The sequence below is a fragment of the Nesoenas mayeri genome (assembly GCF_963082525.1).
Source record: "Nesoenas mayeri genome assembly, chromosome: 1".
NCBI lineage: Eukaryota > Metazoa > Chordata > Aves > Columbiformes > Columbidae > Nesoenas > Nesoenas mayeri.
This window is the reverse complement of record NC_137541.1, coordinates 142,742,665-142,758,288: the sequence shown is the minus strand read 5'-3', so window position 1 is coordinate 142,758,288 and position 15,624 is coordinate 142,742,665. Positions and strand designations below refer to the sequence as shown.

The window sequence follows — 15,624 nt, the reverse complement described above, 5'->3', positions numbered from 1 at the left end:
TTCCAGCCATGAGGTCTCTCAAGAAACATAAATAACTGGAAATGTTTAAATAAATGAATAAATAAACCCAAGCCCCTGCCACCACCAACAGCAACAATCAACAAACCAAAACTGTAAAGTAAACCTGAAATGTGTGGGACATATGCGTGTACCAAACTGTTTTTATAAGGTGTGTGGATGGTTTCCTTCAAAACTATTTTCATATGTCTTGCAAGAGATGTGAAACAAAAAGATAATTTTAGTCTGATTTACTTCAAGGCTATACCAAGTAAGTCTTCAGCCCCCTGCTTTTTATGTACTTAGACACAAAAATTAATACCTACCTGCTCATGCTGTTATTACCATTATCTCCTATTGTTTTGTATTGCAGTTAGCAGCCAAAATGTGATAACCAAATACAAGGGGAAAAAAAAATCTACCAATGCATAGAGCTTAGCTTTTGTTAACAGCAAGGGTCAAGAGTTGAGAACTACAGTGGAAGCTACAACGCAGAAGAATGCAGAAAGTGGCAGAAAAATACTGGAGTTTTTTGTACTCTTTATTGCAAAAGTAACAGATTTTTATACCAAATTGCTGTTGATGTAAGGGTTCATGGGTGAGCATTTCCTGTTTCTCTCAGCCCTTCCAACTCGATTAGGAGAAAGACTCATCAGACAAGCACAGGACATTTTTTCTTGCTTTTTTCGTTCCCCTCTCTTAAACCTGGTTTTATTTGCTATGTCTGATCACACTGCTATCCTAGTACACTCTGCAGAGACAGAGAAGCTCTGTACATCGAGACAGTCCTGCTTGATTGTCCTTTAAGCACCAGCATCTCCCCAGCAATTGATCTGAAGTCTTGGGACTGTACTCAGCTACTCCAGTCATCCCATTATGGTGAAAATCTCTCTTCACCCATTTTCATTTCTGTGACCTTCTGCATGATTTGAAAAATGCAGGAGCATCTGCATCTGCCAAAGTTCCATGTGGAATAGCAATTTCCTATGGTGGAAAAAATGTGCTCTGCACAGTCATTACTCTAAGTCAAGTTCACTGATTCTGCACAAAGACTTTTATTTTCTTATGCAGTTTGGTAGGATTTGGGAGGTCTAGTCTCCAAAGCTTGTAGGATAGCGACATTATAGATATGTGATGCATGTTGAATTACTGCATATACTGGGTGGCAGAGTTTTGGTATCATAGACACACAGATATAAAGATAGTTGGTAAATTCCAGTTTCTCATGAATAAGTCTAGCTAAGAGGTAGACATGGGATAATCATTATACTGCTTTCCTATTTCCCTTTATTAACTTAACTTTGTACTACATATTTTTGTGAATCTCTCAGCATTTTTTCCCCACCCCTTTGGTTGGTATAGGAGTGCATAAGATTGCAAAGATTGCAGCAGGTACCCTTTTTTCACTTTTTTTTTTTTTTTTCAGATCTTTCACCCAATACACAAAAAGAGAGACTTTAAATGATTTTCTGTGAAGAGAGGCTTGAAAATTATATTTAGATCTGTAAACTCTGTCAAATAGTGAGTTCAGTCTAACTTTTCCTTTCTCTCCCTCTCAGTTATCAGTCAAATAATTACCTCTCTTCACCTCCAAAATTGGTTGGTTGTTGTTCTTGTACTGTTGCAGCCACCACTATTGTTTCAGGATTGAGTTTGGCAGAGGAAAGGAGCCTGTGATGCTTGGGCACTTGTGAAAACACCTACCACAAAACAGTAGAATCGTGTATATTTTAGTTTAAAGAACTTGCTTTTTAACATTGTTAATAGGAGGCTCCCCTAACCAAGGTAAACTTTGGACATTTCTTTATTAATTTCCTTTTCTCCATTTTTTTTTTTATATGTCTACATGAGCTGAAATCTCTACGTGTAGATTTTAGTTCTTTATTTCAGTCTTGCCATAATTTTCCCAGCTGTGGTTTGATCTTTTGCAGAGATCCTAGTGGTCCCTAGACCACAATTTGAAAACCACTGCTTGGAAAAAATTTAATCTTCAGTTCTTGTTTTGGTCTTTTTATGGAGTTGGAGAACCGATGGGTCCAAGTTCATAGGCTTAAGTTTTTTGGGAAGCGAGATTGTTTCCTATGAATAATGTTGCCTGATATGACCCAAAGTAGGGCATATCAGCTCTTGAGGACAATATGTTTGTACAAAAATCAGCAAAATACTTAAATTTGTTTCAAAATCCTTCACAATCTTGTCCAGCTTGTGATTTTTTCTGCCTGACAGAGGCACGTAAATCCAGCTTGCAAAATCTGTGAAACCTGACATATCCAGGTGAGAAACAGATGTGCTGACTGTAGATCTTTATCTTTAGCTCACACTTGTCTGCATCCTTACTTTCCAAGTCCCTGTGGCTGCCCAGTCCAGTTCCAGAAGAGCACATAACCTGCTCAGTTTTCATCCTTTCCTTGTAGCCTATCCTATGAAATCAAAAAGCTCAAGGTCAAGAATCCTAGGCAGTGCTCTTCATATTTCCCTTTTGCTTTCCTACCAGGGGACAGAAACATATTATTATAATCCATAAGGTCAAACCATAAACTCCCCGTAAAGCAACAGAATATGTCATGTTGAGCTATCAATGACCAAAATTACAACATAAGTCTAGGTAAGGTGTTCCTGCTGTGGAGGAAGAAGGAAAATTTCTTTGGAGTATTTTGTCTCTCGAAGTGCATTAATTCATACACTGTGCAAAATGTATCTTATAGCTATTACTCCAAAACGCCAAACAAATTGGCAAATCTTCATTTATGCTTCAGTGATTCTTCAGAAGGAATCTCCAACTGCTCTGCTACAGTTCTCTGGATAACAACCTTTCCTACCAGATGAAAATACTTCTTGACTGAAAAAGTTACTGTAGTACATGCCCAGTGTGACTCTTAACTGCTCAGATCCAATTTTTAAAAGTATGCATTTGTTTAAACAACTTAAAGTTGATTAAGAAGATTTTGTGTCTACAACTTTTTTACTTTATTATTTATATAATGTCTACTTCCTACAGTAGGGTAATGGGAGTTGCTCAAAATGGTCTTGCAGCTTGTTTGAATAAATGTTTACTCCAAATAGATTTCTTAAAACTCGAAGTAAGCCCACGTTTCATTTAGAAACGTCCACCAATTATCCACAATGCATCTCTTCAGCATACCAATCTTTATAAGTATTTCCCTTTAAAAAAAAAAAAAAAGAAAACCCTAGAAATAAAGGCAATTGTCTTAGAAGTACTGTGGATGGAAAAGAGTTGCTTGGTAATGCATGATTAGTCCACTGAGGTTAATTAGTGAGCTGTTCAGTTTTAGCAGAAGCCAAGAAGCAATGAGAGGTAATCCAAAGCTTGGATTGAATTATTCTGTCTCTTGTAGGGACTTGCAAATGGAGTTTACAAATTTCCAACCGTGTAGAGAGTGGTATGGTTTTTTTCTTTAGAAAATTGCTGTTTGGGAACAATTTCATCAATACATTACAATGCTATGTTATAGTCATGAGCTACCAAGATATCACTGGTAAGTGATCCTTCACGAGTTGAGAGCTGGATGTTTAAATGCCAGCTTCTGGGATTCTCATTTTTCTCTGTGTTTAGTCTCCAAGTTAGGGTCCATTTTCCAGTCTTACCGTCCTTTTGACTCCTATAGATCTCTCTCGCTGATTAAATAAATGCTCTATACTAAGAGAGATTCACCATGTAGGCACTCAAAGAAATGAAAAATCTCTTTGTAGATGACATGTGTGGGACAGATCCTTGCTTATAGCTGATGGGGAAGGCATGAAGAGGGTGCCCTTGACTGGGTGTGTACATGCTGCTTATCAGGGTGCTCTGACACAGAGAACATGCAGGTCCTACAGGGAGGCATGGAACTGTTGCTGAGCAGTAAGAAATTCCCAGGTGCTGCCAGCCCAGAGCCAGGAGAGCTGAGAAGGGGCTTGCTGGCATTGTGTGTGCTGGGAGGAATGAAACAGTCTGTTCCTAGCGCTTGCTCTTGATGTGAGATCTTATCTGTGTCCAGTGTCCACCCTTGTAACGCCCATTCCTTTCTCATCTGTCTCGTGTTTGCTGTGTAGCATTTTTAGGTTTGCAACTGTCTGTCAATAGATGTTTACCTAAAGCTTCTGATTGAAAGTGCAAGTTTAGCTGAGCTGAAGAATCAGAAACCACCTTGTCTTGCCTGTCCACCATTGTTAATCATTAATTACTGACGGGCAGGAAGGCTTAAGCAGAAGAGTTTGGCTTGGATTTTTGGACCACAATACAGCTGTGATGAAAAGAGATAACGACAGTAAGATGACGACAGTACAGACTGGTGGTGTGTGATATTACTATGAAAAGACAAGGAAAGACAAGAAAAGACAAGAAAGGACAAGAGAAGACAAGAAAGAGATGCTGCACAATATTGTCCAATTACTTCATATATTTACTAGAAACATATATTCCACCAATTGGATCTTTGCCTTGACTGACCTCTTGTCCTGGAAGACACGCCCTGTGTCTCACCACTGGCCCTGACTGGCCCTGTTGGTGGGCCTGGGAGGCATTGCATTGGAGGTTTGTGTTCTTATGAACGCAAAATGTGCAAATAAATAGCAGTGTGTTCTACTCAGTCTCTGCTTATCAGATTGCTTCTGACCTCACCTGATCTGCTCCCTTTGCTGGAACTGAAACTGCATATGTGAGAGGACACAGACTTAAGCCAGTGCATTAAATCGAACATTAATAGTATGCACGCAAAGAATTAGCAAAAGGACTGCTAAATTATGTGTTCAGAGAGGCCTTATACAGGTAGTGTCTCAGTGTTTTCACAGCAAGAAATAAGGCCTTTTTGTTTTTTCCAGGAGGTGAGTAGCACTAAGGTGTGTGTTAGCAGTTTGTTTGCTTCAGACTCTGAAAGAAAGCTTGGTGTGCAAAATTTTCATCTCTTCTATTTCATTCCTCAGTTATGAATTCCACGTGAAACCTAGAAACCCTCTTGGTGAAGGTCCAAGTAGCAATGTTGTGCAATTCAGTACTGAATCAGGTAAGAACTTCCAAGGGTCTGACCATCATTTATAATGGCTCTAGTATCCATGTATGTGGGATATATTAAAAGCTCTCTTGCTTCAATTTTGCATGCTTGGTCTTGCTCTTTACTGTCTCCAGGTTGGGTGTTTACTACTGAGCATATCATGGTAGTACCTGGAAAGCCAGCCTGGGATCAGGGCTGTATTGTGTGAGGCTGTAAGATGGCCAGACTGCAGAAACTAACTTTATTATTATTATAATTAATTATTTATTAATTATTATTATGAAGAAGAAACTAACTTTACCCTTAGAGAAGGCACAATCATTTAAGGTTAATATTCCTGACCTTTTTGTGTCTATGAAACTCATTAATGACTTCTGGATGAGGAACATAAGGTTTTTCTTTGGGCCGGTGTGTTTATCGGCACTTTGGCTACCTGTTCATTCAAGGCTGATGTGCAATAGGGATGTCTTCTGGCTGAAATAAGGATTGAGAAATAGCAGCTGGGAAAAGTCAGTGTCCCACTCTGTCCTCTCCCATCCTGTTTACTCTCCTGTGAAACTGTTAAGGAGCTGTACACAAGCCTGTTTTGACCATTGATTGGTTCCCAAGTTAAATCCTACCTAGCTCAGGGGTGAGAATCAGAGAGTACCTTTCCTTGCCCTATTCCAGTTCCCCATGAGGCTAATTACAGCTGACTTGTTGGCTTTATGCAAGCAAGACACCATCTTCTGTGTAGAAGTGTTTATTGCTTGATAGTACTTAAGGACCATATAAAACACAAAATCGATTTAGTCTTTTTAAAAAGACTTTCGCAATCAGCATTTTGAGCCAGGTGTAATAATATAATAGTCCTCATCTATTTCTGTCACTGATGGATGAGAGTTTTGGCTGAGCAAGGGATTAGTCAGTGGGCAGTTCAGACTATGCCACACATACTTGAAAACTCTGAATATGCTCTTTGTAATGCTAGATTGTTAAAACTGAAAAAATGTTTGTGCCAAGTACAGTTTTCAAGAGTGACAAGGCTTATGTTCTGTCTCTTACTTAGCTTGGACAAGTAAAGCAGTCCATTTTAATTTTTATTAATTGCACACATGCATTTCTCACTTTTGGGCTTTCATAACCAAGTCTTGTGTGGCAAGTATTACACAGGGGTCCTTTTTATTAATTTTTTGAAATTGAAATTTTTAGAAGGTGTGGTAGAGTTGGATTTTGCTGGTTACAGGTTTAAACTCTTGTTTTTACTAGAACTGTATTTGACTGGTTTTGTACCATAAGTAAAATTTTTAAAAGCTCATTGATACTGTAATTTCACGTAAGAAATTTATTTATTTCAATGTAATTTAATACAAAATGAACTTTGCTTCCACAACTCTTTCTGTTTCACACATTACAGCTTATGCCGACTGTAGAAAATTACTTACTAATGTTTTTCCATTGAAATATTGGGAAAGTTCATTGTACAGTGTCTGATTGAATGTTTGTTTTCTTTCCACAGCGGACCCAAGAGTGAGTGAGCCAATTTCAAGTAAGTCTTTTATGTATAAATACAGTGTATTCTGATGGGAATTTTTTCAGAAATGGGATAGCATCATTATATGAGGGGGGTGACTGTCCTGCACCAGTTAAATGAGTTATGGATTTAAACAGCATTCACACATGACTTCACTCCTTCCACCCACACCCCTGGTAAGGAATTCATGCCAGGCTGCTTGTTTACCTGAGTGGAACGCGATCAACGTGATGTGGTGCTCCCATGGCAGCTGAGATGGCTTCAAACCAACGTACACAAATGAACCAAGGACAGACGCATATTTTCTCAGCCTTGTCATTAAAGCAAAAGAAAGCTCTGTAAAATGAATAAGCTGCTTCACACTTTTTAAGTGAGTTAGCAGAGCACAACTCAGAGGATACTGTTCAACTGCCATTATGTTTTAGAAAAAAAATTTAATGCTGAAGGCTTGATTCAGCTCTGCTTTAGGCCACTCTTGCTGCGGGAGGTGGACCGAGATTTTGAAGGACAGCTGAGATCACTCAAGCAAATTGCGCTGCATTTTGCATTTGTAACAGACATCGCTTTGACAAGCACCGAGACTCCATTTATTTCCACATAATTCATGACAATTTTTTTTATATATATATATATAGAGAGAGAGAGAGAGAGATATTAATCACATACAGTTTGCTGCAAGCTGACTGTCCTGGCTTGAACCCACTGATAAACAGTGACTGTGTCACACACTTTGTAAATGAGAGTTTTGCCAACACACAGAGATTGTCCCCCTAACAAGGTTGTGGCGCCAGGCACTGAGAGCAGAAGTAATCTACTGCATCAGCCATATCTGCAGCCTTTGGTGCTTCCCTGAAATACCTTTCATGTTCAAAATGGATGTGACTGGTGCTATGGTGCATCCTGCTCCATAGGGTTCCTAATTCTATGCATTTGAATATATTTGTTGTAAATAATTTTGTATGCAGCATCACACTTCAGCAGCTTTCCTCCTCTCCTGCAGTGGGAAAGGATGCTATCTGGACTGAAATTCCATTTGATTCGGACAGCTATTCAGAATGCAAAGGGAAACAATACGTAAAGAGGACTTGGTATAAGAAGTTCGTAGGTGTGCAGCTGTGTAATTCTTTGAGATACCAGATATACCTCAGTGATTCACTTACAGGTAAGACATTCAAGTCCACGTTGTCCACATTATACACTCCTTAAAGATATCGCAGTTCCAGAACTGAGAGGTTTAACAAGATGGACTCTGCTGAAGTGCAATCAAGTATGTTTAATCTAGTCCATAGACAGATTAATCATAAACATTAATCTGCTTGTGTTCAGTAATCATTGATGTACTTGACGCTGACTTTTCAGACTCAAGAGTTAGGTCTCTATGGTGATCATTCTGATTTGCAGTACTTGTTAGTATACCGGCGGTCATATTGGAAAATGATAAAGATTGGGTCTCAGCCAGTGAATAGCACATATTTTAAAGGTGTCAAATTTGTATTTTAAAGGTAGCCTGGGATAGGTCTTAGTTAGAAGATTAGGACCTAATTTTAGACTAAGATTAGATTCAGTCATTTCCATCCCATTTGGTAAACATCTGCTTACTTCTTTATGTGAGAGTTATAAATAGGTGGCATCAACTCTAGTCAACAAGTTCTACTCACCTGCTTTGAGATTTTTGTTTCCACATTCCTCATTTTTGTTTATAATGTCTTTGCCCCCTCTCCCCTTTTTTTTTCTTATTCTATGTTTTATTACTAACAGCAGCCTCTTCACCTTAACAAGTTTTTTTCAGTATCTTAAGGTCACTAGAGTGTGATGTATTTAAGACCTGAATCCAGTGACACATGCTGTGTGTAAGCTGAGGAAAAATAGCCTGTAAAAAGGGGTTTTCGGTTAATTGATACTTAAGCAGAACTTTGTCTCTCATGTAGATTGTATGAGCCATATTCAGAAATATTTTAACTTCTTATAATCCATGCCCAGCTCCTGGTTTTCTTCTGTATGAAGTCTTTTATCAGAACTGGGTGGACAACTCTATCACAATGGCATTAGAATGGCATCCAGAGCACAAAGAGTGTCATACACCCGTATATGGGAAATGCCTTTGGGTGCGAGTTGGGCAGCACGTTCATCACATGGGATTGAATTAACCTGGAGAAACTGTAGCTGAAAGAATCAATTTTCATAGCCCAAAGCTGCCCCATCACAGAGCTCGGCACCTCACAGGAGTGTGGCTCTGGTCTCTGTGTTCAGGAACATGGAGCAAAAAGAGACGGGCAGTGTAGGGCAGCCCATGCTGATACAATTTTAAGCTGCCTGGCCTTGCCCCCAGCACCATTCTCCCATGAGCGGACAAGGAAGGAAAGCCCTGTCATTAGTAGTAAGTACAATACCTCATACATAAATAATATCTTGGCAATTATGTGAATAAAAAAAGACTGTTTTGAACAGAGGTATCATTCATTCAGCTGTGGCTGCACTAACCAGCTGTGATCGAATGACAAACACTGGCAATGAGGCGCAGTGTATCACACAACCAGCCAGTAGCGGAAATAGCAGTGCTAATCTAGCAGGACTAGACTTCAGCCCTAAATCAAGTGAATTAAGACTGCCCTGAAAGCCACTTCAATCCTAGAAGAAATGTTTAATGTATCAGGAGCCCATTTTCCTATTTTCATTAGATTGTTTTTGTTCTTGCTGGAAGGGTGGTGATTTAACTTGGCTGGAGAAAGATGGTGGTAGCCACATTGTATGCATTATACTTGGCAAGGCTGGTTCTTGCACTTGAGTTGTTACAACCAGTGCTGACCAGTTGTCACAGTATTTGAAAGCATTGAAATATTTATATAGAAGGAAAGCTGCTTTCCACCCGCTTCAGTTTCCTAACTCTGGCTGCCATGGCACGGGCCACCATATACGACTGAGAAAGTTTCCAATTTGAACCCAGATCTGTTCTGATGTGTTTCACTGTCACACCCCATCTCACCGTGCCCCGAGGCCAGCAGAAGTGTATCTGCCACCACTACCCAGCTGGGCAATTTGTGCCGGTAGCAAAGGGCCACGCTGAGGTCCGAGTTGCTCTCTACACTGAAAATACCTTCCAAAGCTTTGCTGTTTAAGCAGCGTAATGATCTTGAAACTTGTGTGCAGTGTATGAAATGCTATTGTATAAGGCAGCCAACAACCATATATTTGCATGCTGTTTTTTTAGCATGAGTTTATATTTAGAGTGTTGCAGAATTCACAAAGTATAAATCAAAGATGGTGACTAATTTTCTTAAGACCACCCATAAGAGAACACTGGGAAAAAAAGTGTATTTTATGCTAGAATTGCTATCCTCAAAAGAGAAAGATGAAGCTGGTCATTTGTTAGCTAAATGTTTTTAAGTGTGTTCCTTTATAATGGAAAGAATTGGGCAGTAAGAATTTAATAGTTACTGAGAATGCTGCTAATTTATGTATAGTGATTGTTTGAATGATGCACAGGTTACACTGTGGGCCAGAAGAGTATGTGTGTGTCTGAAAGTTACTGTTCTTGTGTTAACCATAAAAATATCTGGTTTAGTCTGTCTCTCATGAAGAAAAACTGGCCTCTGTTACACATGCCAGGACTGTTCTATAAACCAGCATCTACTGCTGACCTCATTTAACAGTCCTCCGGGCCAGTCAGTGTAGGCATTCCAGAAAAGCAGGCCACCTAAAAAAAAAAAGAAAAAAAAAAAGTATTTATTGAGGGGAGGAAAAAAATAAATTCTAAGTGTGACCTTCAACAGCCATGGAAAAAAAATGCAGTTTTGGGCAGGCTGAATGTTCTTAATTTCAGACCAAAAAGTTGCTGAGAGGAACTCCCTCTGACTAGTTCTCCTATGGAAAAAAACATCCCCACAGCCAAAACTAGATAGTAATAAATAATTTTCTAAAGCTAGAGCAGAACTGCAAGCACAAAGACCGACAACTGGAGGTGAGAATTTTTGGCAAAGTATTGATCAGATCACAAAAAAAGAAAAAATAGAAAGGGACAGCATATTGGTTGGCTGCTCTTTTATTGTTAATAATTGCACTTTAGGGAGCAGTATGATAAGCTACCTCACCACTTTTCAAATGGCCACATTGGCACAGATTCAAAGCTACGGGACACCAAACATCTAATGAGTAACTGGACTTTCTGCTTAGCTTATACCTGAGTACTGAGCTTATTTCCAACTGGTTGTGAGGTTGAAAGGAAAGATGAGAGAAGAGGTTGAACTTGTTGATAAGTGCTCTGAAAGGAGGTTAGAAAAACTGGTAAGTTTATCTGAAATCCCAAGGCCTGGGAAGAGAAGGCAGCATGCTTCTCTCCATCTTCTGGACTGAATGTTACTTACGTCTTGCAAAACAAATCAGTAGGTAAAAACATCTCTGTCAAAACTCCTTCACTGTGAGTCCTCTTCTTAATAGGATAAGCACAGCCTGCAACATCAGCACATGCTGCACGGGGCACTTGAGACCTTGTTTTCTATGCGGTTGCAGTAAAGAGCCCTGTTAAGTGATCCTGCACATAAATGCACAGGCACACTTCATGCTCTGGATAAGCAGTTACCATACCAAGGTCACCTCTTTGTTAGAGGATATCACTTGCACATGCATGTTGTAAAAATATGATGATTTATAAAACAGGCCTTGGCTGGGTTATGAGGTGGTCGATTAAAAACATCTTTGAAGGTACTGGGAGCTTCTCGTCAGGGAAGCAAACCTATCTTCCATTTAAATCCCTAGCAAAACTTACCTCATTTTTGATACAGCCAGGTAATAACAGAAATTTGCTTACTGTATGAAATGTAAGGAGGGGAAAAAAATCATTCAGGCGTAGATTTTGGCCAAGAATGGGGCACTTTTGCCTACTGCCATGAGAGCCGTACTTGGAGTTTGCACATGGTGTTCAGGTTACAGCTGCAGATCCTGAGAGGAAAAGAATCGTAGCGTTCCCCTTGGCTTCCCCACAGAGCAAAGAGCACAGCCCACTGCCTCTGGTGGTTTTTGGAAGTAGCCCTCACTAAACTGGATATGGATTTTCAACTTTGCTGCTTCTTTGCTTTCAGGAAAATTTTATAACATCGGAGACCAGAGGGGCCACGGAGAAGATCACTGCCAATTTGTAGACTCATTCTTAGACGGAAGGACGGGACAGCAAGAAGATCTTCCAGTCAAAGATGGTAATTCCTTATGCCTGTCTCTGGCAAACCTTGGCAATTCCTTTGTTTGTGTGTTTCTTTTTCCCGCCAGGGGATTCAGTGCCCACTGCTGGGGCAGGTGATGGAAAGGCCCAACCAGCTTTGCAGGCAGAAGAGAGTTAAGAAGTATTTGAAGATGAACAATAACTTATTAAAAGAGGTTATGACTTGGGTTCTGTTAGGTAGTAAACAGCCTCTCTCCTGTTTAAAACATTCCAACACATTATTCACAGTTAGTTTTATTTATTTAAACCCAACCACAAATTTGCGTTTGCAGAGGCATGAAGTGTTATGTTCAAACTAGCAAGGTTGATTTAAAGTGCAGTAAATCATCAGCTGGGCATTAAACAGCTTTGTTTAGTGCTAATGAGAAACTAAAAAGTTATTACTGGAAAATATAATTCATGCTGCAGCAATTCTGTGTGCACTAATTTGAACCAGCTGCCTAGAATTCCAGTCTGATCTAAGTGGGCATGGGACTGGCTGTCCTAAACACAGCTGTGACCTGCCTGGATATTTTTCACACGTTGCTGAGGCTCGAGCATAAGAAATTGTACTTCTGTCAGCTGAACTCCAGCTTTGCTCGTTTGCTGCAGTGCCTGTGTGAGGTGTCCCATTCCCTTGTGGGTAAGAACACGGGCTGTATGGATACATGTGTACAGGCTGAGTGTCTGATGGGATATTATTTTTACTGAGGAAAATACCAAAATGCTTTTCAGTTACAATATCAGTGTGTTGACCAAACCTTCCTGTATGTAGTGCTTCATTTATAAAGCACCTTACACAAGTACAGAAATGCACTGCGGTAGGTGTGGGAGATTAAAGTGAAGTGTCTAAACCTTTCACAAGTTTTTCCAAAAAAACAAAAAAAAAAAACAAACAAAAAAAAAAGGTGAACAATATGAAAGGTGTTTATGTGATTTGGTTGTTGTGTTTTCTTTTTTTTTTTGAAAGAGAACTTTAAAAATGGGCAATATTGACTGGGAAATGAAAAGCAAAGATATTTTGTTTATATAAGGGACAGTCTGAATACAATTTCACATTGTCAGGACAGCAGACCTCTCAGTTCTATCAGATTCACTTTTTAAAAATACTATTTCAGCATAGTAAGCTTGCTACCCCATCTTAAAAGACATTTAAAACCAATTTGTTTTCAGCAACAGTACTTCATTAAGTGGATACATGAGCTACATTTGTTTTTAGTAAAACTAATTAGATAGATAGATAGATAGATAGATAGATAGATAGATAAGAATTATGCTTTAAAAAAACACCAACGCACACACAAAAAAAAACCAACCAAACCCAAACAGCCAACCAAACGATACACCTTTCCTGGACTTTTATTTCTAGTAAATGAGTTGAGCAGAGGGAAGAACAGATTGTCCATTGCTGCTCAGCTCCTCCCTGACTGTGGCAAGTTCAGTTCTGTTCAAGCCAGAATTATCTACATACATGTTTGACCTGAAGAGCAGGGAGAGCACCGTGACTGCTGTTGCCTATTTGTTGCAGAACAGTATTTTGTGTGTGTGTGTGCACAGGTGTGCTTTAGCCAGACATACATTTCTGATTGGATTCAGCACTAATTGCTCACTTTAATTTTTATCTCAATGTTAATTGTTTGAAGGGGAAGCATGTGCTTTGTCATACAGAACAGATTCACAGCAGGAGGTATGATCTTTTGCTTGGGGTGGGGAGGTAGCGTGAAATATTCCCAACTGCCAAGGTTTATTTAGGTTCAGCACAGTGTAAAGGGTGCTGCAGTGAGGACTACCAAATGGTTGTAACTTTGCAAGAAGGAGCAGCCTCCTGTTCAGAGAAGACCCCAGCAACAACCAGAGGAGGGAAAGGGCACTGGCCTGGCCCTGTCAGCATCATCCATGGGTGCTGGGAACACCAGTCGCAAGGGCACCTGGCTTCACCTCTCCTGGTCTATGCTGCAGCAATCGCAAGCGCTTCTGCTTTTGTTTGATTTGGGTGGACCACGGCCAGAGGTTTCAGAGTGCTCATCCGTGTGGGGGCACCAGACCTGCCTGTTTGTGGCAGATGGGTTAGCAGCACAGCGACTAGTTTAGCCATTAATTGAACTGTATGCAAATTTCACAGGGAAATCAAAGGCTGTGGGCTTCATGCAACCAACACTCTGTTCTCTGTTCCAGGATTTTTCAGGGCAGTTCGTCAGGAACCTGTCAAATTTGGAAAAATAGGCGGGGAAACTCAGATTAACTATGTTCGCTGGTACGAGTGTGGAACATCAATACCTGGGAAATGGTAGATGCAACATGAACTTGGTGAAAAGGCCCAGCACTTACCACCCTGCTCCGACTGCCCAACGCAGGCTCCAAGATGGAAATGTTTATGGTATACCTGGCACATAAATAAGTTTGCTGATGTGCAAGGGTTTATACAAGTCTCATGCCAATACTGCATTAATTGTGTAATAGCGTAGGTTGCTTACTGTAGTTATCCAGTTTTACAAATTTGTTTTTAGATTAAAGAAAAAAATAAATCCCAAAGTGGCTAGGGACGTGTTGTAGGATAATGCATAGGGAAGCTGGCTCCCTATTCTTGAGGTATGGTTTATATGGTATTTTAAAAGATATGGTGTGTATATTATTTATCACAATGTTGTAATAAATGTTTAAGGCACGGTTACAGCAGAGTTGGTCATGGAATGCAATGTGCATTAGTTTTTAAATATTCAGTGTGTGTATGATGTGCCATAAGCTACCTGTCTGGATAGATCTGTAATGTCTCCCCAGTCATAAATTATAGAAAAGACCCTACAGTTTTTAATATCCTGCAACCAGTAAACTTGAAGCGCTTTCTCCTTACACGTACAAACAGTTTATACTCCTGCCAAAAAGCTGGGGCAGGTTGCTATGCGTGCAGCTTTAAACCATCAGGTTAGTGGTTCTTTTCCATGTTTGTTGTCAAGTGCTTCAGCTCCAGCAAAACAGTACGTTCAGCCTATAGCTACAGAGGTAGAGCCACTGCCTGTGAGCGCAGCAGTGGTTTGCTGATGGGTTTGGTTTCCTCCTGTTAAAGCAGACAGGTACATACGTACAGGGAATAAAAACAATCAAAACTGGCCTCCACGGCTGTGGCTTTTCGTGAAAATGTAGTTTTCAGAGATGGAGACTTCACCTGTTCAAAAGCCAAATGTACGTACAGCGGGACTTGGAAAGATAAAGGAAACAGGGGAAAAAATAAGCTACTTGTAACAGCATAATCTGGTTTGGTTTGTTGTTGTTTTGGTTGTTTTCTCTTTTGAATGGTTTAAAACGTTGTTCATTGGGGACAAATGGGAAACAGTGATAACTGACCTTTGAAACTGCTTGATAGTAACTTTGATTAAAACCTCTCCCAAAGCTACTTGTTGTACTGCTTGAACATTTATGAACTTAATAAAGAGATGTAGGGTTGGTTTGTTTGTTTTTTTAAAGGTGTTATTCATTACATTACTAATGTATGGAAAAAAATATGAACAGGAACACCCAGATATATATATAGTAGAAACAGTCATTTATAGAAAAATGCCTTATAAAGTACATTGCAGGTACACTGTACTCCAAATAAAATATTTTTTAATCAAGTGTTTTTCTTACTGTTTTACATGAAAAGAAATACTAGTTTCTGTGGCAAATACTATGATTTCAGGAAGCAGTTTGTTCTGAAAGAGGCACATGTTAAAGGGTGTGATAAGCACCCGATGTGTTAGGTCTGACAAGAGCACAACCTGCAGGGGTTGCAGCCACGGCTTTACCAGATAGTGCAGCTGTGGGAGCAGCAATATTTAAGGACGCTGAATGTAGGAATATTTTCACTCACTTTCTTTCCTAATTTATCTTTATGAGAGTTCAAGCCGCTTGCTCCAGTTTTAATTCCCTTAGTTTTATGTATTCCTAGAATCCAT

At 39.7% G+C, this 15,624-nt stretch overlaps 1 protein-coding gene across 1 annotated transcript in view; it reads left to right on the top strand.

Moving 5' to 3' along the window:
• The window catches only part of ABI3BP (ABI family member 3 binding protein), a gene marked incomplete at both ends in the record, with an annotated part of 163,670 nt that extends 149,687 nt beyond the window's left edge, over positions 1-13,983 (top strand). The window contains 5 exons of the mRNA XM_080351588.1: positions 4,921-5,000; positions 6,487-6,516; positions 7,502-7,663; positions 11,577-11,690; positions 13,868-13,983. Of these exons, the coding sequence (XP_080207714.1) occupies positions 4,921-5,000; positions 6,487-6,516; positions 7,502-7,663; positions 11,577-11,690; positions 13,868-13,983 (502 nt within the window). The remainder of the gene's footprint in view (positions 1-4,920; positions 5,001-6,486; positions 6,517-7,501; positions 7,664-11,576; positions 11,691-13,867) is intronic.
• Positions 13,984-15,624: the final 1,641 nt, after the last annotated feature.